Raw genomic sequence first — 27,668 nt, forward strand, 5'->3', positions numbered from 1 at the left:
GGACTTCAAACAGTGATGACCAAGGTCAGCTAGGAGCCAGCCCAGGGAAAGACAGACACAGGCTGTCCTTGGAGTTTCTGCTTTACCTCCAAAGATTTCCCGAAGAAAAGAACCTAATCTGAAGGCCAGGAGGAGAACTTAACATGTAATCTCATGTGTGTGCAGTGTCTGCTCCCTTGGAAAGTCAAGTATTATAAGCTGTTTTCTCCAAAATGCTATGTATGTATGTGCATGCATATACATCACGTGTATATATCTGACATGTATGTCACATGTAACTCCTGGTAGCATGTGTTACCATAAAAAAGCATAAAGAACGTAATTTACATGGCAGGATATTCCGGTAGCTCATCCAAACTTGTTGTTTTTACATTGAATTCTGCTCAGAATTTGTGGGCCTGGAACTTGGGAATACATTTGTTACACTGCAGTATTAGTTTTTATAGTGGAAATTGACTTAAGTTCTGCTACTGAATTTATTTCAAATCCATTCTGCTGCCTGTATCTTTCTCTTAACCTATCTTCAAACACTCCTCTTGCTTTTACTTTTTATTTCTGAGACTGCCTTTTAGCAGAACTCTTCAAAGTATGGGAGAGAAGGAAGCAAGTCAGAGAGGTTAGTGGCAACAGAAAGATGAGGAAAGTGAATGATGAAAGTGTTAGGGAGAAAGTTTATTCTATTGCATCTGGTTTCCTCCTTTTGCAAGTACATGCTCTCCAGGAAAATATGGCTGGGGGTGTATTTCACTTTTTAATGCTCATTTTGTCAAATTTTAATTAATGGAGCTTCTCATTCATATTAAAAATGAATTAAAATCTGTGTGTCGGTACAGCAGCAGCTCATGGCTAGCCTGCAGGACTGGAAGGGCAGGTGACAGATCTGCTCCCTTATATTCCCTGCCCTGAAGGAACCGTGTGACAGCCGTGCGCAGGGTCACACCCCGTGAGCTCAGCTGCGAGGCCAGATCTTCAGACGTGTTATACTCTCTGCGTGTGTGTGTGATTTTTGAAAGCATTATTTTCCAATAAGTTGAATCTAACTTGAAACCCTTCATGAATGTCAGAAACCAGGCAGCGGCAAGGCCGGCGTCCCACTCGGCCCATGCGGACATCGTGCGCTGGTTCCGGGAGGAGCAGCTCCCGCTGCGGGCCGGCTACCTGGGCACCTCGGACAGCATCGCCCCATGGTTCCACGGTGAGTGCACGGCCCCGCCCCTGGTAGTGGGTGAGCCGGCTCGGCCTCCAGGCACGCAGGGTCAGGGCTGCCTTTCACCTGAGCTGCCCCCGAAGAGGCTCTGACCTTGTTCTCACAGAGCAGCTTTTCCCGGCTTTCTCAGGGAGCTGCTGTCTCACAACCAGAGGCCCACGCCACGGTGGCTCCCAGCACGGGGGTGATTCATCACCCCGGACGGGCACCACCACATTGTAAAGCAATTATACTCCAATAAAGATGTTAAAAGAAAAAAGAAAAATGCAGTGATATCACAGCAGAAACCCCCATCCCTTATCTTCACTAAATATAAAATTATTTTCTCCTGGTTATTGCTATTACATGATTTTTTCATATTCTGGTGTGGAGGAAGATGATATTTAAAATAACCAAGAGAAACCAAATATTGATTTAATGAAACACAACTGTCTAAAGCCTTTTCCTCTGAAATAAAAACTAAAAATCCTTCTCTGTTAGGAGTATGGAAAAATAAAAAACAAAGGTCTCCTTTTGTGTGGGGCCAGTAGTTATCTTCAGGGCGGAGGGAAGGCAGGCCCCTTGGGACGGCCCCAGATGGCGGCGCTGTCATCCGTCCCCCACCCAGGGAGGGGCTGGTGTGGCCTCTGTGGGTGGCCGGAAGGTCTCGGGCTGAGTGACCTTGAGCAGATCATCGTTCTCCGCAGTGATTCCGTTTATCTGAGCCTCACTTTCCTCATCTGTTAAGGGAAGGGGTGGGACTTTGTGATCTTGAACTTAAAAGTTGACCCATGCGATTAAGGCTGCGAAGTGGGTCTGTTGGGGACTGAGCAGAGGTCAGCTCGTAAAGCACGTCTTCATTCGACCCTTGAAGCTAGGCTCATCCAAGACTCTGTTTACCCAGCGCCTGCCTCACCGACCTCTCCGTTTCTTGAACTTCAAGAGAAGGAGGTGGCTTCCTGCCTCGATTGGCTTCCACGAGGTCTGTGGTTGGGTTGGACTCACTGGTCCCGTGGACAACAAAAGCTTTTTTTTTTTTTGGTCGCACGGTGCGGCACGCCGGATCTTAGTTCCCCAACCAGGGATTGAACCCGTGCCCCCTGCAGTGGAAGCACGGAGGGTTAACCACTGGACTGTCAGGGAAGTCCCAACGACAGCTTTAAGACAGAGATCACATCCTCTCATGGAACACACTTGTCCTAACGGGTATCTCGGTTTGAGTTATGTTTAATGCTACTTACTCTCTTTTCAGTAGGATCGTCTCACACATAAATAAAACCACAAAAACAAGCTCCCAAACACACAGCATGGCAAACTCCTCTAAAAAGAACCACGTTATCTGCGGTAGCTCATTGCCAAAGAGCTGCCTTTACAGGTACAGCACAGCAGCCTAGTTTTCCTGGAAAGTGCATGTTCTTTGGCGATTTAGGTTTTGTAATTGTCCATCCCCAGAGGAGCCCCCCAGCCCAGCCCTCCCGGGACCAGGTCCTTCCTTTCCATTCTGCTCTGAAGACACTGGGGGAAAGAGTGACGACAGCATCAGAAGATGAATAGAAAGAACATGGTCAGTGACCCGTCTGTCATGGTCAACTCCGCTGCCCCACATTGCCTGTTTTTTTTTTCCTTTTTAACATAAGCAGTGAGGAAATCAGCCACTTTGTAGCTTCTGTGTCACTGGGCAGAAGATGCTGTCATCCCTGATTGAAAGGGTGGTAGCTTTTTTAACAGCAGGGAGTGAGAAATTCTAAGTGTTGGTGTTATTAAAAATCCTGATACTTCAATGGGCAGATCTGTTTGAAACAGTTGCTACAAGCTAGGAAGACACAGTCAGACTAAAAATCTAGTTGAAGCTTTGGTTGAAAAATAAGACTCTTGAGTTTTACATATAATTTATTAATTGTTATTGAATTATTTTTATTTATACAAACATCATAGTTATAAACAAAGCAAATAATATGATACAATAAAATAAGGTAATAATAAATAAATACACAGCCAGGTAGTCAATGTAAATCATTATCTTCGGTTTTAAGAAGACAAAATTTCACATTTCTATCACAAAGAGAAGATGGATCACAACTTATCTTTTGGAAATATAATTGTTTATTTATCAGGAAGCCTGTTTTGAAATAGCGGCATGGAAGCTCTTCTTTATTGGTTTGCCATATTCCATTCATTGTCATGCACTCTGTTAATCACCCTTCCTAAATTACTGTTTTGGCCACCTAATCTTCCACCCCACAGAAGTTTCTATTTCACCCCTTTCTCTTAATTAGCTTTGGGTAAGGATGGGGCTGGGTAGGAGGAGACCAGGGAAGTGAGGGCTGCTGGGCCTTTGGCTTGTGGGGTGGGTGGAAGCTGCACGCTGTTGGTGAGACAGGAACCCAGGAGGATGCAGGGACTTAGGGGAGGGAGACAGTGCACTCGTTTGGGATATGATGAGTTTGAATGTTTTGGGGGGCCATTGTGTGAAAGTATCCATTTGGCAATCAGATTAATGGGTCAACCCTCGAGATAATAGATTGGATCGTTAGCCCACGATTAAAAGCATGAAGGGGATGAGACTTTCCAGGGGTGAGTTGGGAAGATGGTAAGAGAGGAAGACCAGGCACAGAACCTGAGGGAGTGCCAGCCACCACTCAGCGCAGTGGCAGAGAGGAGCAGAGACCCCCCCATCTCTGTCCCAGGCTTGGTGGGTCCGAAACCTGCTGGGCAGGCCAGCCAGAGGGAGAATGGCCAGATTGGTGGCTCAGATCCAGAGGCTGTCCACCCCCTGGCAGATTCTTTCTTGCTCAGGGAAGGTCAGTCTTTGTCCTGTGAAGGCTTTTAACTGATTAGATGAGGCCCACCCACATTATGGAGGATTTTCTCTCCTCGTTTAAACATGATTTTTCTTTTCTTTCTTTCTTTCTTTTTTTTTTTTTTTTTTTTTTGGCTGTACTGTGTCTTCCTTGCTGCACGTGAGTTTTCTCTAGTTGCGGGGGCTACTCTGTTGTGGTGCACGGGCTTCTCATTGCAGCAGCTTGTCTTGTTGTGGAGCACGGGCTCTAGGCATGCAGGCTTCAGTAGTTGTGGCTCATGGGCTCAGTAGTTGCTGCTCACGGCTCTAGAGTGCAGACTCAGTAGTTGTGGCACATGGGCTTAGTTGCCCTGTGGCATGTGGGGTCTTCCCAGACCAGGGATCAAACCCATGTCCCCTGCATTGGCAGGCAGATTCTTAACCACTGGACCACCAGGGAGGTCCCTAAACATGATTTTTCTAATTATGAAATATTTTAAACAAGAACAGTACAGAGGGAAATATATCTAGTGCCGGTGATGAAACATGTTATAGCTACTCTCCAGATACAGTGAATGTTAAAAACCATATTTACTTCACATCTGCTTTTATTAAGAAATAAATCCTGACAGAGAGAATTAAGGCTTCTTTTTAATTCCCTTTTTGATTCTATTTCATTCTCTCCTTCCCAATGGGTGAACCACTCTTCTGAAGCTGTCCTTTCCATCCATATTTTTATACTCTTATTATATATATGCATACCTGTGTATTTCTATAAAATATATTTTAAAAATATAAAACATAGGTATATATATGTTTCTATAAAACAGAATATTGTGTTTAACATTTACATGGGTATCATGTTATAGACATTCTTCTGCAACGTGTGTTTTCTCTCAACATTATGTTATCTGGGTTTTTCTTTGTTTATAAATGAGACTGGCTCATTCATTTTACCTGTAGTGCAGTGTTATATGATATATGTTATTTAAATATTTATAATACACACACTATAAAACACATAATGCTTTATTTGTGTTTAACGATGATATATATTTTATTACACACACATATCATTATTCATTCATCCCTTCTCCTACATTTGGTACATTTTATTGCTATTGCAGAAAATGATGTGGTATACACCCTGAACATGTCTCATTGTAGACATTCATGATAATTTCTTCAGGGTATACATCTAGAAGTGGAAATGCTGGGAGGTAGGGTATGTGCATCTTTAATTATATTAAATATTGCCAAATGCCTTCCAAAGTGATTATACAAAGTTATACTCCCACCAGCTATACTTGAGAGTTTTTCTTCCTATATACTTGACATACGTGGTATTGCCAGACTTCTTTGTTAATCTAACAGCCTGCGGTGGAACCACCTTAATTTAATTAGCATTGATTTGTTGTCCAGTTAGCCTTTTTTTATTAGTTTATAAAGAATTTATTTTTCCAATTCTTACATTAATTTCCATGAAAAGCCTTATATTGACTTCTTTATTGGTTAAAAAAATCAAATATTATTCACCATGATTTTTTTTAATGTACTATTTTTTTAACATCTTTATTGGAGTATAATTGCTTTACATTGTTGTTAGTTGCTGCTGTATAACAAAGTGAATCAGCTATACTTATACATATATACCCATATCCCCTCCCTCTTGTGTCTCCCACCCACCCTCCCTATCCCACCCCTCTATGTGGTCACAAAGCACGAGCTGATCTCCCGGTGCTATGCTGCTGCCTCCCACTAGCTATCTATTTTACGTTTGGTAGTGTATATATGTCCATGCCACTCTCTCACTTTGTCACAGCTTACCCTTCCCCCTCCCTATGTCCTCAAGTGCATTCTCTACATCTGAGTCTTTATTCCTGTCCTGCCCCTAGGTTCTTCAGAACCATTTTTTTTTTTTAGGGTCCATATATATGTGTTAGCATACGGTATTTGTTTTTCTCTTTCTGACTTACTTCACTCTGTAGGACAGACTCTAGGTCCATCCACCTCACTACAAATAACTCAATTTCGTTTCTTTTTATGGCTGAGTACTATTCCATTGTATATATGGGCTACATCTTCTTTATCCATTCATCTGTCGATGGACATTTAGGTTGCTTCCATGTTCTGGCTATTGTAAATAGTGCTGCAATGAACATTGTGGTGCATGTCTCTTTTTGAATGATGGTTTTCTCAGGGTATATGTCCAGTAGTGGGATTGCTGGGTCATATGGTAGTTCTATTTTTAGTTTTTTAAGGAACCTCCATACTGTTCTCCATAGTGGCTGTATCAATTTACCTTCCCACCAACAGTGCAAGAGGGTTCCCTTTCCTCCACACCCTCTCTAGCATTTATTGTTTGTAGATTTTTTAACTTCTTTTTTTTTTTTTTTGCTGTACGCGAGCCTGTCACTGTTGTGGCCCCTCCCGTTGCGGAGCACAGGCTCCGGACGCGCAGGCTCAGCGGCCATGGCTCACGGGCCCAGCCGCTCCACGGCATGTGGGATCCTCCCGGACCGGGGCACAAACCCGTGTCCCCTGCATCAGCAGGCGGACTCTCAACCACTGCCCCACCAGGAAAGCCCTGTTTGTAGATTTTTTGATGATGGCCATTCTGACCGGTGTGAGGTGATACCTCTTTGTACTTTTGATTTGCATTTCTCTAATAATTAGTGATGTTGAGTGTCTTTTCATGTGCCTCTTGGCCATCTGTATGTCTTCTTTGGTGAAATGTCTATTTAGGTCTTCTGCTCATTTTTTAATTGAATTGTTTGTTTTTTTGATATTGAGCTCCATGAGCTGTTTATATATTCTGGAGATTAATCCTTTGTCCATTGTTTAATTTGCAAATTTTTCTCCCATTCTGAGGGTTGTCTTTTCATCTTGATTATGGTTTCCTTTGCTGTGCAAAAGCTTTTAAGTTTCATTAGGTCCTATTTGTTGAATTTTGTTTTTATTTCCATTTCTCTAGGAGGTGGGTCAAAAAAGATCTTGCTGTGGTTTATGTCAAAGAGTGTTTTTCCTATGTTTTCCTCTAAGAGTTTGACAGTGTCTGGCCTTACATTTAAGTCTTTAATCCATTTAGAGTTTATTTTTGTGTATGGTGTTAGGGAGTGTTCTAATTTCATTCTTTTACATGTAGCTGTCCAGTATTCCCGACACCACTTATTTAAGAGGCTGTATTTTCTCCATTGTATATTCTTGCCTCCTTTGTCATAAATTAGGTGCCCATATGTGCATGGGTTTATCTCTGGGCTTTCTATCCTATACCATTGATCTATATTTCTGTTTTTGTGCCAGTACCATACTGTCTTGATTACTGTAGCTTTGTAGTATAGTTTGAAGTCAGGGAGCCTGATTCCTCCAGCTCCATTTTTCTTTCTCAAGGTTGCTTTGGCTATGTGGGGTCTTTTGTGTTTCCCTACGAATTGTAAAATTTTTTGTTCTAATTGTATGAAGAATGCCATTGGTAGTTTGATAGGGATTGCTTTGGGTAGTATAATAATTTTCACAATATCGATTGTTCCAATCCAAGAACATGGTGTATTTCTCCATCTGTTTATGTCATCTTTGATTTCTTTCATCAGTGTTTTATAGTTTTCTGAGTACAGTCTTTTGCCTCCTTAGTTAGGTTTACTTCTAGGTATTTTCTTCTCTTTGTTATTGTGGTAAATGGGATTGTTTCCATAATTTCTCTTTCTGATTTTTTGTTGTTAGTGTATAGGAATACCAGAGATTTCTGTGCATTAATTTTGTATCCTGAAACCTTACCAAATTCATTGATTCGTTCTAGTAGTTTTCTGGTTGCATCTTTAGTACTTTCTATGTATAGTATCATGTCATCGGCAAATGGTGAGAGTTTTACTTCTTCTTTTCTAATTTGGATTCCTTTTATTTCTTTTTCTTCTCTGATTGCCATGGCTAGGACTTCCAAAACTATGTTGAATAAGAATGGCGAGAGTGAACATCCTTCTCTTGTTCCTGATCTTAGTGGAAATGCTTTCAGTTTTTCACTATTGAGTATGATGTTTGCTGTGGGTTTGTCATATATGGCTTTTATTATGTTGAAATAGGTTCCCTCTATGCCCATTTGCTGTAGAGTTCTTATCATAAATGGTTGTTGAATTTTGTCAAAAGCTTTTTCTGTATCTATTGAAATGATCATATGGTTTTTATTCCTTAACTTGTTGATATGGTGGATCACATTGATTGATTTGCATATATTGCAGAATCCTTGCATCCCTGGGATAAATCCCACTTGATCATGGTGTATGATCCTTTTAATATGTTGTTGGATTCTGTTTGCTACTATTTTGTTCAGGATTTTTGCTTCTATGTTCATCAGTGATATTGGTCTATAATTTTCTTTTTTTGTGATGTCTTTTTCTGGTTTTGGTATCAGGGTGATGATGGCTTCATAGAATGGATTTGGGAGTGTTTCTCCCTCTGGAAATTTTTGGAAGAGTTTCAGAAGGATCAGTGTTAGCTCTTCTCTAAGTGTTTGATAGAATTTGCCTGTGAAGCCATCTGGTCCTGGAATTTTGTTTGTTGGAAGATTTTTAATTACAGCTTCAATTTCATTACTTGGAATAGGTCTGTTTATATTTTCTAATTCTTCCTTGTTCCATCTTGGAAAATTGTACCTTTCCAAGAATTTGTCCATTTCTTCATGTTTGTCCATTTTATTGGCATATAGTTGTTTGTAGTAGTCTCTTATAATCCTTTTTATTTCTGTGGTGTCAGTTGTGATTTCTCCCTTTTCATTTCTAATTTAATTGATTTCAGTCCTCTCCCTTTTTTTCTTGATGAGTCTGGCTAAGGGTTTATCAATCTTGTTTATCTTCTCAAAGAACCAGCTTTTAGTTTTATTGATCTTTGCTATTGTTTTCTTCATTTCTATTTCATTTATTTCTGCTCTGATCTTTATGATTTCTTTCCTTCTACCGACTTTGGGTTTTCTTTGTTCTTCTTTCTGTACTTGCTTTAGGTGTAGGGTTAGATTGTTTATTTGAGATTTTTCTTGTTTCTTGAAGTGAGATTGAATTGATATAACTTCTCTCTTAGAACTGTTTTTGCTGCATCCCATAGATTTTGGGTCATTGTGTTTTTGTTGTCATTTGTTTCTATGTATTTTTTTTAAAGTTTTTACTTCCCTTCAGTGATGATAATAGCTACTCTTTTTAAAAAATTATTAATTAATTAATTTATTTTGGCTGCATTGTGTCTTCATTTCTGTGTGAGGGCTTTCTCTAGTTGCGGCAAGCGGGGGCCACTCTTCATTGTGGTGCTCGGGCCTCTCACTGTCACGGCCTGTCTTGTTACGGAGCACAGGCTCCAGACGTGCAGGCTCAGTAGTTGTGGCTCACAGGCCTAGGTGCTCCACGGCATGTGGGATGTTCCCAGACCAGGGCTTGAACCTGTGTCCCCTGCATTAGCAGGCAGACTCTCAACCAATGTGCCACCAGGGAAGCCCTATGTATTTTTTTATTTGTTCGATTTCTTCAGTGATCTCTTGGTTATTTAGTAGCGCAGTGTTTAGCCTCCATGTATTTGTGGTTTTTACCGTTTTTTCCCTGTAATTGATTTCCAATCTCATAGGCACTGTGGTCAGAAAAGATGCTTGATACGATTTCAATTTTCTTAAATTTACTGAGGCTTGATTTGTGACCCAGGATGTGATCTTTCCTGGAGAATGGTCTGTGTGCACTTGAGAAGAAAGTATATTCTGCCACTTTTGGGTGGAATGTTCTATAAATATCAATTAAATCTATCTGATCTATTGTGTCATTAAAGCTTCTGTTTCCTTATTTATTTTCTGTTTGGAGGATCTGTCCATTGGTGTAAGTGGGGTGTTAAAGTCCCCTACTATTATTGTGTTACTGTTGATTTCCCCTTTCATGGTTGTTAGCATTTGCCTTATGTATTGAAGTGCTCCTAAGTTGGGTACATAAACATTTAGTTGTTATATCTTCTTCTTGGATTAATCCCTTGATCATTATGTAGTGTCCTTCCTATGCCTTGTAACAGTCTTTATTTTCAAGTCTATTTTATCTGATAACGAGTATTGCTACTTCAGCTTTCTTTTGATTTTCATTTGCATGGATTATCTTTTTCCATCCCTTCACTTTCAGTCTGTATGTGTCCCTAGGTCTGAAGTGGGTCTCTTGTAGACAGCATATATATGGGCTTGTTTTTGTATCCATTCAGCCAGTCTGTGTCTTTCGGTTGGGGCATTTAGTCCATTTACATTCAAGGTTATTATCGATATGTATGTTCCTATTACCATTTTCTTAATTGTTTTGGGTTTGTGGGTCTTTTTCTTCTCTTGTGTTTCCCACCTAGAGAAGTTTCTTTAGTATTTGTTGTTAGTTTGGTGGTGCTGAATTGTCTTAGCTTTTGCTTGTCTGAAAAGCTTTTGATTTCTCCATCGAATCTGAATGAGATCCTTGCCAGGTAGAGTAATCTTGGTTGTAGGTTTTTCTCTTTCATCATTTTAGGTATATCCTGCCACTGCCTTCCGGCCTGCAGAGTTTCTACTGAAATATCAGCTGATAACCTTATAGGGATTCCTTTAAATGTTATTTTTTGTTTTTCCCTTGCTGCTTTTAATATTTTTTCTTTGAATTTAATTTTTGTTAGTTTGATTAATATGTGTCTTGGTGTGTGTCATCTAGGGTTTATCCTATATGGGACTCTCTGTGCTTCCTGGACTTGGGTGACTATTTCCTTTCCCATGTTAGGGAAGTTTTCAACTATAATCTCTTCAAATATTTTCTCAGACCCTTTCTTTTTCTCTTCTTCTTCTGGGACCCCTGTAATTTGACCCCTGTAGTGCATTTAGTGTTGTCCCAGAGGTCTCTGAGATTGTTTTCAATTCTTTTCATTCTTTTTTCTTTATTCTTCTCCTCAGCAGATATTACCACCATTTTGTCTTCCAGCTCACTTATTTGTTCTTCTGCCTCAGTAATTCTGTTATTGATTCCTTCTAGTGTATTTCTCATTTCACTTATTGTATTGCTCATCTCTGTTTGTTTGTTCTTTTGTTCTTCTAGATCTTTGTTAAACATTTCTTGTATTCTCTCAATCCATGCCTCCATTCTATTTCCAAGATTCTGGATCACCTTTATTATCATTACTCTGAATTCTTTTTCAGGTAGATTGCCTATTTCCTCTTCATTTTTTTGGTCTTGTAGGTTTTTACCTTGCTCCTTCATCTGTGACATATTTTTTTGCATCTCATTTTTTTTCCCTTTGTTTTATGACTGGGATTGTGTTCCTGTCTTACTGGTTGTTTGACCTGAGGCTTCCAACACTGCAGTTTGTAGGCTGTTTGGTAGAGTTGGGTCTTGGTGCTAAGATGAGGATCTCCGAAAGACCTCACTCCGATGAATATTCCCTGGGGTCTGAGGTTCTCTGTTAGTCCAGTGGTTCGGACTCGGAGCTGCCACCCCAGGAGCTTCAACCCAACCCCCAACTCATGAACCAAGATCCCGCAAGCCGCACTGGGTGGCAAAACAAAACAATGTAAAAAATAAAATTAGACTAGGAAACTAACAGCTATGTTAGAAAAAATATAAAAATTAAAATATAGATGAAACAACAACCAGAAGGTAAAACAGAACCACAATAGTGAAAAAGAGGAGGAGGAAAAAAAAAAGGTGGAAAAGGCCTTGGTTGTGGAGGGTGGTGCCTAAGCAAGGGGGAGGTTTGGGCAGTGGGCGGGGCCTATGCTCAGGACCCACAGGGCTGGAAAAGGTGGGGGGTAGGGGGGTGGGGCGGGTGGGGCTTAGGCTCAATGGAACATAAGGGACCCAGGAATGCCCCCCACCCCTGCTTCCAGCGGGTGGGGGACCCCACCTGGGAGCCTAGCAGGCCTCCTGGGCTCGAGTGGGGGGGCAAGCACCCTCCTCTCCTGCTCCTCACATCCTGAAGGGCCCCTCCCACCTGCCTCTCCTGATCTCCCCAGCCTCCCTCCTATGTCCCCAGGACCCACGTGGTCTGGAGTGGGCTTTAGAGGGTGGGAGATCGGCTTGGGAGCTTAGCAGGCTCCCCAGGCCCCAGTGGGCAGAGCAAACGCCCTGTGATCCTCTCCCACTCCTCTGGTCCTGGAGGGCCCCTCCCCCCTGCCTCTCCTGTTCTCTCCCCACCTCCCTTCTATGTCCCCAGCACCAACCCAGCCCCGGGGGGACCTCTGAAGGCGTAGGACCTGGCCTGAGAGCCAGGCAGACTTCCCCGGCTAACTGGGCGGGGGAAACGCTGGGCTCGCATCCCCCCGATCTGAGCCCCTGAGGGTCCCCCTAGGTGTGGGAACCCCTGCCCCCTCTCAGTCACCCCTCAGGGGCACCGGTCCTGTCCAGCCTCCATTTCTCTTGCCCTCTCAGTCCCTCCACATCGTACCAGTTCGCTTGGGGGTTCCTCTCGTCTCCTTGGGCATTGGGGCAGGTACCCTAGTTGTGGGGAGATGCAAAGTCTGCGTCTTCCCACACCTCCATCTTGACTCCACCCTGTAATTTATTTTTATATATGATATGTGGTATAGAGGCTTGATTTATCCTTTTTCATACGGGTGGCCAGTTGTCCCAACATCATTCCTTAAATAGTCCTTCCTTTCTCCACTGATTGGTAATGTCAAGTTTTAAAACTCTCGTTGGGATTTTTAATGGAATTGCATTGAATTTGTAGATTAATTTGGAGAGGGAATTGCCATCTTTATGTTATCATATCTTTCCACCCGTGAACATGGTAAATGTCTCCTTATATTTCTTTTTAAATCATTAAATAAATTCCCCATACATGACATACACTTTAAAGAAAGCAAACCAGACTTTAGTTGTATGTACTTATATTTTTTGTTTCTATTTTGAAAGAGATTTTTTAAAGTATGTCATTGGTTGTTGGTGGTGTAAAGAAGTTATGTTTTTATATATTGATCTTGAGTCCAGTAACACTGTTGAACTCTTATTAATTCTACTGTCAGAGTATTCTGTTGGAGCTGTAATATTTCGAGGGCTAACATGGGCCAAGCATTGCACTGCACTCTTGAAGAAGGTAACTTTCATTCCCACTCCATAGAAGAAGAACCCAGGAACTAAGATGGTAGGTTCTTTCCCCACCTGTGGTGGCAGAGGCAGCATTCACACCCAGATCTATTTGACTTCAAAGCCACAGTGTATCTGCACTAGGACAAGTGAGAACACCCATGTGGTGCTTTTTATTAACCTGTGAAGTTTAAATCAGTGAACAGTAATACCACAGAGATTTGCTTCTCTGATAAATGAACGAGGTCACTCAGTCTCACAGTCAGTGGTGAAATGGGAGTGTCAAAGAGACCTCATTCAGCTATGTCTTGCCCCATCCTTGCCTCTGAGAATAAGGGAAAAGCACGCTTTTGTCTGGACACTGTTTTGCTCACTTCCAGGTGGGATTTCAAGAAGCAGTTATTTGACATACAAATGCTCCAAGGCCACAGGGTTTGGAGTAACAGAAGTGCAATCTTATTATGATTGTGGCAGTAGGTACCCAAATGTATGCGTTTGTCAGAATTGATCTATGACACACTTAAAATTGGTGAATTTTATTGCATGTAAATGATATCTCAAACTGATTTTAAAAAATTTAATGCCCCAAAGCAGCACAGAGTTTTCTTAGCTCCTAGCTCGGAAAGGTAGTATGGTGCAGGCTTAGTACCAGACTCCAAGATGGATCACTGGGTTTCAGTTGTGTTTTCTCCTCTGTAAATGGGTATAGTATCTACACCACGGCATTGTTTTTTAAGTAAGTCAGCTGACATGCGTGAAGTGCTTAGGGCCTGGTGCAGTGTTTCTGTTGTAAGCAGAACCGATCAGCTTCCTATTGGAAGTTCACCCCTCCTGTCCTCCCTGCCTTTCTGTTCCTCATCACCCTCACCCCACCACCAAGTATTGTCTTGAGTAGCAGCGTCACATACGAGGAAGAGGCAGCACTTCAACAAAATAGATCTTAATTACTGCCCAAACCATCCTACGCTGTTTCCTCAAGTATTTACTTAGGGCCTGTCCTTTAAAAGCCTAGAGCCCTAGAGGTCACCCCAGAAGGCAACAGTAATTTGGAAGGACCAGCGGATAGCCACCCCACAAACAGGGAATAAAGCTGTGTGGAAAGTTCAGCATAACAAGCAGTTAGGGTTGAGCGTGGGGTTAGGAGGGAGGATGAGGTGAGATGGCAGTGAGTCCTAGGGTCACTGAAGCGTGTCTTCTCTTTTCTAGATTTATAATTTTCTGAGTAGTGTTGTTAAGTCTATTTGGTTTTGTTTCCTTAAGAGGGATTGTTTTCTTCTCTGTTCCTCACTGCTTATCTCCTCGCATGCTTGTGTTGAGTTCAGGACTGTCTTGACCCTCGAATATATCCTTGTTTTTATCCATTTCATTCTTGCGTGTGGCCACCCTATTAGAGCGCCTTTTGGTCTGGACCGTTTGTGCAGTTGGTGATAAGTGCTGGGGAGCCTTCCTGGCCAACCTTAACACCCCTCTGAGCAAAGTCATTTCACTCATTCTGTTTCCTGCTGTGAGTCTTCAATGTGGGTAGATATGTAATTAATCGTACCACTTCTTGGAGAAAAGGGCCAAGGAATAAATAAAACTGAAGTTTGAAGGTCCATCCAGAAACCCACAGATCTATTTCTTCATTCCGTCCATTTTCCTACTCCTGTTAAATATGCAACAGTGTCAGGAGCTTAGGAGCCAGCGGGAACTAGGAGTGGGAAGGTGGGAAAAAGATAGAAGTAAATGTATAAACAGATTTCTGATTTAGGAGATTTCTAGTTACTTCTGTTGTTGTTAGATAATTCACATGCTTGCTTTATGCATCAACAGCTGATCGTTATTCCTCTGAAATGTAATTTATGCTTCCTTATCCGAAATTGGAAATGCTTAGACTGTTGATGAAATACTTCCACCTGATTTATTTCTTGTGGATGTCTTTGCTGTCGTGGCATATGATCGAACGTGCCCTCCAAATGCTTTACATTTTTTTAAAACTTTACATTTTAAGCTACTTAAAAAGCAAATCCTTTTAACATCCATGGGCTACCCACACAGTTCATACTGCAACTATTTTGATTCTTTCCATATTTGCTACACTCTCCAAATTTTCATCCTCCATTGGGGGTAAATCCTGTCCATTTCTGTGGAGGCAGTTATTCGCTGGAACTTAAGTTCCCTAGAGATGATTGTCCAGGAGGAGTCCTGTGTCTTTGTCTTCCCAGTGTTACCGAGTCCAAGTTCATACTGCTCAGGGCATGACAGGCCGATACATTGAGAGATGAGGTGTTGGGGCAGAGAAGAGTAACTTTATTCAGAAAGCCAGCAGACTGAGAAGATGGTGGACTAGTGTCCCAAAGAACCATCTTACCCGAGCTAGAATTCAGGCTTCTTTTACACTAAAAGGGGAGGTGGTGTGCTTCTTGATGTTAGAATCCTTTGTTCTTGCAGCTGTCCACATAGGTCACGACGTTCACATAGGTCAGGTCACAACAAGACAAAGGTTATTCTCTGTTCTGCAACTTTTTATCTCTATATGAATGGAAAGCATTGTACCTTTAAAGTTCAGGCCTTGAGAATGGGCTACCCTGTATATTTCAGGATATAGGCAGCATTCTTTTTTACAAAGGTGCAGAGCCTGCATGACTAAGCACAGGCCACAGAGCTCAAAGGTTAGAGCTAAAGGAATAGGTCCAATATGGAGTCAGGTTTGTTCTTCTCCATCATACCTGCAGTGTGCCATCCAGGCTCCATCAGCACAGTCCTCCAGGGCTGAGTGTATATACCTGGATGGGTTGCATTGAGAAAGTCTCACAGAAGCCTCCCTAGATTTCTTTCAGGCTAAAACCTTAATTAACCTGGAAACTGGCATCCATAAGCGATAATCTGTCCTTCAGCTATTTTGCTGAGGAGTGGAGGTTTCTTAATTGGGGGGCCATCAAAATTCTACCCATCTCTCACAAAGGGATCTTTCAAGCTTCTGTCTTAAGCACAAATTACTGATCTGTGTGACTTTTCAAAGTCACCCAAATGTATTCACCCTGCCTCACTTACATCTATGATTCGGCTGCCTCATGGAGTGGAAGAGGCTGTGGTCGGAAGCAGGAGGACGTCGGTGCCTGTGCGTGGCAGTGATCTCGCAGAGGCAGCAGGGAGTGGTGGCGTGAAGGGAGATCTTAGTTCCCTGCCCAGAAATTGAACCTGGGGAGCCTGGATGAAAACCAGGAATCCAAGCCACCACACCCCTGGCTCTTGCCCGCAGTGAAAAATGCATTTCTCACAGAGGCAAAAACTGTAAAAACCGGTACAAAGTTTATTATTAGAGACACAGCACAGCAAGTGGGAGAGCACACAGGGAAACTGTTTAGTTAAGACAGAAACAAGGCAGAGATGCACACCCGGAGAGAACGGGTGTGGGTGTCCTCCCTAATGAGGAGTGCAGTAAAGAGGCGGTGAAGTCACTTATACAGGGCAGTTCTTCTGGGTCTCTGTTTACCTCTGGCCAATTATCTGGTTTCTTTCTCCGCACCTGCCCTGCCCTAGGACCCTCCCTAACACGTGTGTGCGCAACTTTTTTCCAAGATGGATTCCAGCCCAGAGGCCTATGGGACAGCCTTAGCATCACCCATTATGGAGTAGTGCCCCCTCCTTTTTGACCCCCAAGGAGGCTTTCTGCACATGTGCAGCGTCTCCCTTGCCGCAAGGGTGGGACATATGTGACCTCTTGATCCTTTACCCCTCCTTTAGCCCCTCTCTGTTCCTGCCACGGCTGTTATCTTCAGGCATCCACAGGAGACAGAGTCTGGCTATTTACACTGTGTCTGTTGTCACTTCCATTGCGGAGAGCAAACAGGAGGCTGATTTTAAATGTCTAACCTGGAACCTGTCTATCTCCTGTCTCAGGAAATGCAAACAGAAGACTAGTCTGGCCTGAAGCCCACTTTTTCCTGCCCCCTGAAATGTAAACGGGAGGCCAGTTGTAAATGCCTGGCTTGTAAATGCCTGGCGTGGCTATCTCCAGCCTCTGCAGGGGAGGGCAGGGGGAAGCCCTGACCTTGGGAGGAACCAGCAGGGCCTGAGCCACGAGCCCCGGGAGTCACCTCCGTTCAGCATCAAAGCTTCATCTACAACGAGGCATCAGAGCACTTTGTCCAAATTATTCTCTGCGGTTCTCCTATGTGCCTGCGTAGTGTTACTTCAGATTTCTGAAATACCTGAAGATGAAACATAGAGAGGTGAAAGCTACGGTATTTATTCAGATTTGAGAAGAGCTATCTTTTCTGCAGCGAATACTGCGCATTGCTTTTTTTCTGGGAGACCCTGGCTTTTCTCATAAATTACCCAGGGCTTAGTATGTTATTCCAATAATGCTGAGAACAGTCCATTAACCCCAAACCCTCTCTTCCTTGAGTTTTTCAAATGATGCAATTGGGTCCTCACCCTGACGCTGCTGGCCACCGGGGTCAGGGCCTGCTGGCACTCGGAGCCTCACACTTCCCATCACTGACGCCCACGGCTCTGGGTTTGCGGTTTCCGCTGTGGTCTTGGAGGGACCTCGGAGGCAAGAGAGAGGGCAGTGGGTGGGTCCCACCAAAGGGAGTGGCTCTGCTTGGGGGTTTACTTGTGATGCGTTTCTGGAAAGGGGCATTCTACTCTTCAGAGAAGTAGCTTTAAGTCCACGCTTTTGTTGTCAGACTTTCTTTGTCACGTGCCTTGTGTCCTGGACTTCTGCTGCCACAGCCAGAGCAGGCTAGACGCTGCTTCTTGAGCCGGTGCGGGTAGGCGAGCACACGCGCTGGCGACAAGCGCATCTCTGGGGCCTGGCCGCCTGCGCTCGGCTCCCGGTCCCCCACCAACCGGCTGTGTGGCCTCAGCAAGTCGCACGACTCCTGCACTTGACTCTCATCAGTCTGATGCAGATAACGACGTTACCTGCCTCCCAGGGCTGGTCTGAACAAGGTAGAATACATAAAGTACTTAGAACTGTGTGTGACGCATACTCAGGCCTGGTTAGTAAGTGTTAGCCATGGTGATGAAGTGAGAACAAACGATGTAATTTTAACCTTTGAATTATTAAGGAAACATTATGAATAATACTTTAAGAGCTCTGACCGTTTTTCATCATCCCTAAGGTGCCTGAGACGTCAAGGGTGAATGTCGGCATTACGGTGCGCCTCCTTCTACACAGAGGACCAGGGCAGGACCCAGAGCCTCTCTGAACGTGCTTCCTTTACATGCTGAAGGGTCAGAGAGTGTAAAGTAGGAAGGAGCTCTCTCCCAAGTTTAAGACTCCCCGGGGATAACGTGTACACTCGCAGTCTGCAGGGCTCTGCCTGGAAGAACCAACGTGCCCGCCGGGGACAGGTGTTCCAGATGGGTGTGTGTGATCCTGGCCTGGGGTCAGGCACCTGATCCAGCCAGCACTCGGGACCCACCCGAGAGACCTTACGCATGTCAGGAACTCTGCAACATGGGCCTTCCCCTTTGTCCTTGAAGGGCAGTGACAGTGCCTCTTCCTCAGGCCACTGTGAGGATTAAATGAGGGAATGCACACCTGGAGGAATGCCAGGCAGACACAAAGAACCCTCAGTGCTGTTGTTATTGGGTTATCTTTCGTCTGGTTATCAAACACAGCTTTTCCAGACACTGGAAGCAGGTCACACAGATGTACATGTATCAGCAGAGTTAGACCTAGCGGTGCCTTGGAGAAACATGAGTGCACCCCTTGTCCCCGTGGTAACAATTCTCAGACCTGAGGCAGCGGTTGCTAGAAGTGTCCTAGAGAAAGAAGTAAGACAGAATTATTCGTTAGACCTTTTCTGGGCATCCTGAGTGGCAGGTGCTGAGGCTGTGAAAATAAATAAGGAGTGGTACCTGCCCTCTCGTTGCTCGCACGGTGGAGCAGGGAGACACGAAGCAGAATGTGCCGTGGTCCCCTCAGAGCTGTGGACGGCGCTTGCCCAGGTGGGGGTCGGGCCAGGTGAGCCCTTGGAGAGGCTGAGTGAGTGCTCACCGGGCCTGGAGGACCCTCAGCCTCAGATTGCTCAGGGAGAGATGAGAACGCTTCATGCTGTTGGGCTGAATCTTGGAGAACACGGAGGAAGGGCCGGCAAAGGGCATCCCGTTTACCTGCCCTCCTTCTGTAGGGGAGTCGCTGTCACTTGGCTTTCCAGTGAGGGTCCTGCGGGGGGTTCTGAGTTGTTTCAGGTCTCCTGGGGTCCATTTATCGTCTCCTGTGCAAACACAGTTTTCCTGGGCCTGGCCTGGAGCGCTAAACCTACACTCGCAGGGGTTTAGGGCTGTGCTCTCCAATATGGAGCCACTAGTCATGCCTGGCTCTTTACAGCAAAATTAATTAAAATGAAAACTTGAGTCCCTCAGTCACATGTCAGGTGCTCAGTAGCCACACATGACTGGCACAGACAACATTTCCATCGTCACAGAAAGTTCTGTTGAATAGGACTGTTCTTGAGGGCGCCGGGCGTCACGCAGACGACCGGGACAAGTGAGACCTTTCTCTCTGCTCCCCTCCAAGCCGGGGGTCCAGGCTCTCGGGAGCTTAGCCCCTTCCCCTGGCACAATGCCCTCTGCTGTCCCCCGGGCCACCGCCGTTCTGCCCCACCTGGCCTGGATTCAGCTCCAAAATAGACCGCTGGGTGAAGAGCTGGTTCATTTCAAAAAACTGGTGAAGCAGAAGGCAGCTTTTATGTATCCGTTTCCACTAGTGCAGAGATCCTTCTATGCTCCTAGACAGGTTTGATTCTTGTGTGAGGAGAGCTGGTGCGAGGGTGGTGGCCTGGAGGTGTCACAGCCTCAGGGACTGGAGGAAGGCCACTCACTGCTCTAGAATTAATTTCTTAGAGTTGTGCACGGGGCACGAGTCCGTGGTGATTAATATCTGATGCTGGACTTCGGCATTGCATTCAAGAGCTCCCTTTACGGGGGAGCTTGGCAGTGACCTCAGTCAGGCCTCCCTGAAGGCACCCGCTGCCATCGATGGAATCGTGAGAAATTGTCCATCGACCTGTATCACAGGTGCACCAAGAGAGCATGGCCTTCAGGCGTGGTGACCCTGTTGTAAAGCAAAAAGGACAAAGCCTAGTTCCCGTAGCATTCACCTTCTGCACCTGCCGTGGGTACCACCGAGTGGAAGGAGGCCCCATTAGGACCAAGTTCTGGTGTCTCTGGAGATGAGACAGCACCAGGACTTGTGTGTAATGAGGAATAGTTACAGACTGGGAGGCTCTCGGATGGTTTGATCTACAGCTACTATATGACCTGATTTTAGGAGGAATTTGCCTTATTCTGGTTATAATTTTCCAGAATAGCTTTCATTTTAGGAATCCAAATCCCTCTTGATAAAATCCAGACATTATACATTATAACATCTGTCCCATCTGTTGAAGTAATCTGGAATCTCAGAGTCAGCCTGTCAGTAAGTCGGGGAGGGGAGAGAAATCTTCTCAGAATGAGCCCCTCAGCTCGATTCTGAAGTCAGTGAAAAATACCCCTGGTTTCAGAGACAGACCCAGAGTCTTCAAACCTTGGTCCCCTGCAGGCCCCAGGCAGGCTGGTCACCTGTGGCCTTGGTTCAGCCTCCGGTTGCCCTCCGTGGGACCGGTGTGTGCAGAAGGTACAACAGGCAGACAGAAGCGGTCGTAGCGGGGGAGCTCACCTGGGCGTCACTTGGGCACCTGACGCGGACACCCAGCAGCTGACCCAGGGGCTCCTCAGGGTCACGGTGCCTGCCGTGTCCAGTGGCTCAGTCTCGCTGGGGAAGGGCAGGAAGGTGACTGGAGAGGACAGAGAAGGTGCCCCATGGGGCAGGGACACAGCAGAGCTGGGGCCAGAGGAGAGGCGGCAGGCTCATTTCCTGTCCAGCGCCCCCACTCCCACCCCCATCCTGGCGTCGCCCTGGGGCTGAGCCTCACGCACCGGGACGTGCAGGTGCGGGCCCTGCAGGGGGGACGGGGCAGGAGGCGGGCCGGTCAGCTGGATTTCCAGTCCTCCCTTTATTAAAGGTCTGCTTACAAGAGAGAACGTAGAAGCAGTTTTAGTTTAGGCTTCACCCTGGATAATTAGGTTTAATTCTCAATTAACTTTACCACCTTTAGTCATGTTAGACTAAAGGGCTGTGATAATCCATTGCCTTTCCACCAGGAGGTTTTCTGGGTTTTCCTGATAACGATACTGAGGAGCAGCATGGGAGAAGGCAGGGGTTCCCATCTGCTGACGCGGGAAAGGGCGCAGAGAACGCTGCTCCCCAGGTCAGAGGTCAGAGTCGCTCACCGCCCTCACCACCCTGCCAAGACGTGTCTGTGCGCTTTCTGGCTGTCTCATCACATTGCTGGTTCATCTGAAGAATTACACTAGGCATGAGAAGGGGAACCGGGAATACGGGTCAGACGTCATGAGTGTGGACTCATTGGGGGAAAGGCCGGTCTGAATCAGTGTGAGTTCATGAGGCATCCAAACTATACACATGTATACATAGGGGTATAAAACTCATGTGTATATACATGAAGGCTTTCATTCTTCTGAATGTATGTGAAGACATAAATATTAATAGATAAGCATATATACCCATGTACATGCATATAGCTGTATATCTACCCTCATTCCTGTAAATGAAGCCTCCTTTAGGAGTAGCCACAGCAGAGGGCACTGGGTAGGCCTGGGCCCATCCCGCTTCTGTCACTCACTTGTTGACACCTGACCAGGGTGTCCACCTTCGGCACTGACGGCATTGGGGCTGGATCACTCTTTGTAGTGAGGCTGTTCTGTTCACGGTGGGAGGTTTAGCATCATCCCCGCCTCAACGAACTGGAGGAAAGTAGCCCCCCACCCAGGACGACCAAAAATGTCTCAAGACATTTCCAGACATTGCCCTGGGTGGGAACTACCGTTCCAGATCAAGCAGGATCATTCCCAGGCCACAGAGTCCCCATCAGTCACCTGGGGAGAGCTCACCCTCCCAGGACGACCGTCAAGGGTCCGACGACACTCAGAAGCCACCTGACGCCTGTGCTGTTGTCAGTGGGTGTGCGAGTGGGAATGTGTTCTGAGGGGTAAACGTTTCAGCTCTCGTTTATACTATCCATTTGCTTATGTGACCTACCCTGGCCCCGTCACCAAATACCAGATGACGAATGATACTATACCGTATTCCTAAGAAGTCCAAACTGGACTTAAACTTGCTCAGATTTTTATTAGCTTTATCCACACGGCTGTGTTTAACAGAGGGGAGTTTTGGAAATGATTTGGCTGAAACACCTCTTCTTTCCCACAGGAATTCTCACCGTACAGAGAGCGAATGAGCTTCTGAGCACGTGCGTGCCAGGCAGCTTTCTGATCCGGGTCAGTGAGAGGATCAAGGGCTACGTCCTGTCCTATCTGTCCAAGGACGGCTGCAAACACTTCCTCATAGATGCCTCCACGGACTCGTACAGCTTCCTGGGTGCCGACCAGCTGCAGCACGCCAGCCTGGCTGACTTGGTGGAGTACCACAAGGTGAAGCGATGCGCAGACTTCACTGGCTCTGTGATAGGGGTCCTGCAGCAGCTCTGACAGTGAAAGGCAATTGCAAGAAAAATGACTGACACAAGCAGTGGGGGATTAGCCTTTGATGACCCCTCCTGAAAATCAGGATTGTCAATGGCATTTCCTTTACCACTGAACCTAGTTCCTCCTCAAATGCTCAGGGAGAACCCACTGGGGCAGAGCATGCAGGAGATGCTACAAAATCTGTGCACTCTGATCACATCTGAGAACACTGCTGTTTTTATTGAAGTATAGTTGATTTACAGTGTGGTGGTAATTACTGCCGTACTGCAGAGTGATTCAGTTATACATATATATACATTCTTTTTTTTTTAATATATTCTTTTCCATCATGAGAACACTCTTAAGTTAGAGCACAAGCCCAGGAGGGAGGGAGACCACGTGGCAGTTTGCGGGCAAGAAAAATCTCTTTCAAGGCTGCCTAAGCCAAGGAAGCTTTGTGAACACCAGGGGGGACCAGAGGTTGTGTGCTCTGGAAGCTCTGTGAACACCAGGGGAGACCAGAGGTTGTGTGCTCTGGAAGCTCTGTGAACACCAGGGGAGACCAGAGGTTGTGTGCTCTGGAAGCTCTGTGAACACCAGGGGAGACCAGAGGTTATGTGCTCTGGAAGCTCTGTGAACACCAAGGGGAGACCAGAGGTTGTGTGCTCTGGAAGCTCTGTGAACACCAGGGGAGACCAGAGGTTGTGTGCTCTGGAAGCTCTGTGAACACCAGGGGAGACCAGAGGTTGTGTGCTCTGGAAGCTCTGTGAACACCAAGGGGAGACCAGAGGTTGTGTGCTCTGGAAGCTCTGTGAACACCAGGGGAGACCAGAGGTTGTGTGCTCTGGAAGCTCTGTGAACACCAAGGGGAGACCAGAGGTTGTGTGCTCTGGAAGCTCTGTGAACACCAGGGGAGACCAGAGGTTGTGTGCTCTGGAAGCTTTGTGAACACCAAGGGGAGACCAGAGGTTGTGTGCTCTGGAAGCTCTGTGAACACCAGGGGAGACCAGAGGTTGTGTGCTCTGGAAGCTCTGTGAACACCAGGGGAGACCAGAGGTTGTGTGCTCTGGAAGCTCTGTGAACACCAGGGGAGACCAGAGGTTGTGTGCTCTGGAAGCTCTGTGAACACCAGGGGAGACCAGAGGTTATGTGCTCTGGAAGCTCTGTGAACACCAAGGGGAGACCAGAGGTTGTGTGCTCTGGAAGCTCTGTGAACACCAGGGGAGACCAGAGGTTGTGTGCTCTGGAAGCTCTGTGAACACCAAGGGGAGACCAGAGGTTGTGTGCTCTGGAAGCTCTGTGAACACCAGGGGAGACCAGAGGTTGTGTGCTCTGGAAACTCTGTGAACACCAAGGGGAGACCAGAGGTTGTGTGCTCTGGAAGCTCTGTGAACACCAGGGGAGACCAGAGGTTGTGTGCTCTGGAAGCGCTGTGAACACCAGGGGAGACCAGAGGTTGTGTGCTCTGGAAGCTTTGTGAACACCAAGGGGAGACCAGAGGTTGTGTGCTCTGGAAGCTTTGTGAACACCAAGGGGAGACCAGAGGTTGTGTGCTCTGGAAACTCTGTGAACACCAAGGGGAGACCAGAGGTTGTGTGCTCTGGAAGCTCTGTGAACACCAGGGGAGACCAGAGGTTGTGTGCTCTGGAAGCTCTGTGAACACCAGGGGAGACCAGAGTTTGTGTGCTCTGGAAGCTCTGTGAACACCAGGGGAGACCAGAGGTTGTGTGCTCTGGAAGCGCTGTGAACACCAGGGGAGACCAGAGGTTGTGTGCTCTGGAAGCTCTGTGAACACCAGGGGAGACCAGAGGTTGTGTGCTCTGGAAGCTTTGTGAACACCAAGGGGAGACCAGAGGTTGTGTGCTCTGGAAGCTTTGTGAACACCAGGGGAGACCAGAGGTTGTGTGCTCTGGAAGCTTTGTGAACACCAGGGGAGACCAGAGGTTGTGTGCTCTGGAAGCTCTGTGAACACCAAGGGGAGACCAGAGGTTGTGTGCTCTGGAAGCTCTGTGAACACCAAGGGGAGACCAGAGGTTGTGTGCTCTGGAAGCTCTGTGAACACCAGGGGAGACCAGAGGTTGTGTGCTCTGGAAGCTCTGTGAACACCAGGGGAGACCAGAGGTTGTGTGCTCTGGAAGCTCTGTGAACACCAGGGGAGACCAGAGGTTGTGTGCTCTGGAAGCTCTGTGAACACCAAGGGGAGACCAGAGGTTGTGTGCTCTGGAAGCTCTGTGAACACCAGGGGAGACCAGAGGTTGTGTGCTCTGGAAGCTCTGTGAACACCAGGGGAGACCAGAGGTTGTGTGCTCTGGAAGCTCTGTGAACACCAGGGGAGACCAGAGGTTGTGTGCTCTGGAAGCTCTGTGAACACCAAGGGGAGACCAGAGGTTGTGTGCTCTGGAAGCTCTGTGAACACCAGGGGAGACCAGAGGTTGTGTGCTCTGGAAGCTCTGTGAACACCAGGGGAGACCAGAGGTTATGTGCTCTGGAAGCTCTGTGAACACCAAGGGGAGACCAGAGGTTGTGTGCTCTGGAAGCTCTGTGAACACCAGGGGAGACCAGAGGTTGTGTGCTCTGGAAGCTCTGTGAACACCAGGGGAGACCAGAGGTTGTGTGCTCTGGAAGCTCTGTGAACACCAAGGGGAGACCAGAGGTTGTGTGCTCTGGAAGCTCTGTGAACACCAGGGTAGACCAGAGGTTGTGTGCTCTGGAAACTCTGTGAACACCAAGGGGAGACCAGAGGTTGTGTGCTCTGGAAGCTCTGTGAACACCAGGGGAGACCAGAGGTTGTGTGCTCTGGTGGGGTAGGGAGGGCAGGGCTTCCTACTAAACTGTCATAAGTAAGACTCAGGAGCCGCCTAATACCTGTGCTGCTGTCACTGGGCACAGCCTGACCTGTACCCTCTGCTTCACAGGAGGAACCCATCACCTCCCTGGGGAAGGAGCTCCTTCTGTACCCCTGCGGTCAGCAGGAACAGCCGCCCGACTACCAGGGCCTGTTTGAGTGACAACCTCATCGTGTCATCCTGCAGCCGCCAGCTGGGCCGTCCTCTGGACAGACAGACACCGCGGAGATGGACACTTGTGTATGAAGCCACATCGCCCTGCAGGGAGCCGATCCTGATCAAGTGAAAGGACCCTTGGGGGTCCCATGGCGACCTCTCTTTTGCACAAATGCTGGAGTTTAATTAACGCTAAGAGGGAATCACCTCTGCATTGTACGCACCCCAGCAGTAAAGGGAGAAGAACCCCCATCTCTGCAGCTCCCAACATGAAGGCTACAACCCTAGTGATGTATGGAATAAACGACGAAGACATTGGAACCTTTTAGGAATTAAGGGGCACCTCAAAACCAGAAGTCCTCCATGGCCTTGGCACTCCCTCTCTGCCTCATCTCGGAAGGTCTCGGGGTCCTGTTCCTATGAAGTTCCTCGGTGGCGTCAGGGACTGGCGAAAGATCATGCACTGGTGGCTGAGCCCACGGCCCTGCACGCCTCACTTGCGGTGCATGTGTGGGCCAGGGTGTAAGACACACAGGGAACACAAGTTGCGGGTGTTGTGAACTGAACGAGGAGTTTGAAGGTGTAGGACGAGAGCCTTCACATGTACAGAAATACTCCGGACGACGGCAGGGGGTGAGGGGCCCTGTGTGAGGGGTTCGCTGGCTCTGGGGAGCGGGGCAGGGCTCTACCCAGGACCTTGCCGAGGAGGGTGAAGCCACATGCGTGCCTTGGATAGACAAGGGCAGAAGAGTGAGCTTTGTGGACACTAGGTGCTGTGGGTTGAGTCCCCCAAAGAGACATTGAAGTCCTAACCCCCTGCACCTGTGAACGTGGCCTTATTTGGAAACAGAGTCTTTGCAAATGTGATCAAATTAAGACGAGGTCAGACCAGATTAGGGCGGGTCCCAAAGCCAACGACCGGCGTCCTTATAAGGAGAGAGGGGTTGGGAAGTTGAGGTGCGTATGCAGAGGGGATGGCAGCCAGGGGACAGCAGAGGCAGGGCCCCGAGTGACAAGCCGCAAGCCAGGGGACGCCGGGGGCCGGGGGGGGCAGCATGGAGCAGACTCCCCAGAGCCCTGGAGGGGAGCATGGCCCTGCAGACACCTCGATTCCAGACTTGTAGCCTCCAGAACTATGACAGAATAAATGTCTTTTGTCTTAAGCCACCGAGTTTATGGTAATTTGTTAAGGCAACCCTAGGAAACTAATATAGATGTTTATGTAATTGCAGACCCTGATGTGCATTGTGAACCTTTGGTTGCCGTACAGCCCGCCAGCCTCCTGAGGAAGGGAAGGCGGGAGATAACTCCCCCTGCCTCTTCGGCTCTCGACGCAGATTTGCTCAGTCAGGCAGGCATCTCATGCAGGAGCTCCCGGGCCAGCCCAGCAGGGCGACGGCCTCTGGGCGGCCACCAGGATCACGCGGGAGGATGGGGTTTGCTGGTACTCCAGGCTTGGCTCCTGTGGTGGCATTCATTTAAAGGACGCATAGGGTTGTAGCAGTCTGTTCGTGAAGTTGTTGGCTGTGCAAGACACACCTGGACAGTGTAAAATGTAGCCAGAGAAGAGGGTGGGGTACACGTATATGAGTGAGTGTGCATGGGTGTATGTGTGCTTTAATGAGAAAGTTTTTAAACTGATCATTGTTAGGTGTTTCTTGAAATGTTCCGTGTGGTTTCTGTTGTCTGAGAGACAATGGTCAGTTGTCTAAGAGAACCTGTCTCTTAGCTTTCATTTCTAACAGTAGTCCGGCAGTCATGACATTATAAAATTGCAGACATACACAGGGCTGGAAGTCAGAAACTTCTGTTACCGGGCTTCCCTGGTGGCGCGGTGGCTAAGAATCTGCCTGCCAATGCAGGGGACACGGGTTCGAGCCCTGGTCCGGGAAGATCCCACATGCCGTGGAGCAACTAAGCCTGTGCGCCACAACTACTGAGCCCACAGGCCACAACTACTGAAGTCCGTGGGCCTAGAGCCCATGCTCCGCAGCAAGAGAAGCCACCGCAATGAGAAGCCTGCACACCACAACGAAGAGTAGCCCCTGCTCACGCGACTAGAGAAAGCCCACGTGCAGCAATAAAGACCCAACACAGCCAAAAATAAATAAAAATTTTAAAAAGAAAAGAAAAACTTG

The 27,668-nt window shown here is 46.8% G+C and overlaps 1 protein-coding gene across 2 annotated transcripts in view; it reads left to right on the forward strand.

Annotated features, from left to right (window-relative positions):
- SH2D4A (SH2 domain containing 4A) overlaps window positions 1–26,658 on the forward strand; it is a 75,991-nt gene extending 49,333 nt beyond the window's left edge. For both annotated transcript variants that reach the window (XM_060001345.1, XM_060001346.1), the window contains exons 8-10: window positions 1,065–1,195; window positions 22,275–22,495; window positions 25,444–26,658. In XM_060001345.1, coding sequence (XP_059857328.1) covers window positions 1,065–1,195; window positions 22,275–22,495; window positions 25,444–25,536 — 445 coding nt within the window. In that variant the 3' untranslated portion in view covers window positions 25,537–26,658. The remainder of the gene's footprint in view (window positions 1–1,064; window positions 1,196–22,274; window positions 22,496–25,443) is intronic.
- Window positions 26,659–27,668: the final 1,010 nt, after the last annotated feature.

Source organism: Delphinus delphis, chromosome 21 (assembly GCF_949987515.2).
Source record: "Delphinus delphis chromosome 21, mDelDel1.2, whole genome shotgun sequence".
Taxonomy (NCBI): Eukaryota; Metazoa; Chordata; class Mammalia; order Artiodactyla; family Delphinidae; genus Delphinus; species Delphinus delphis.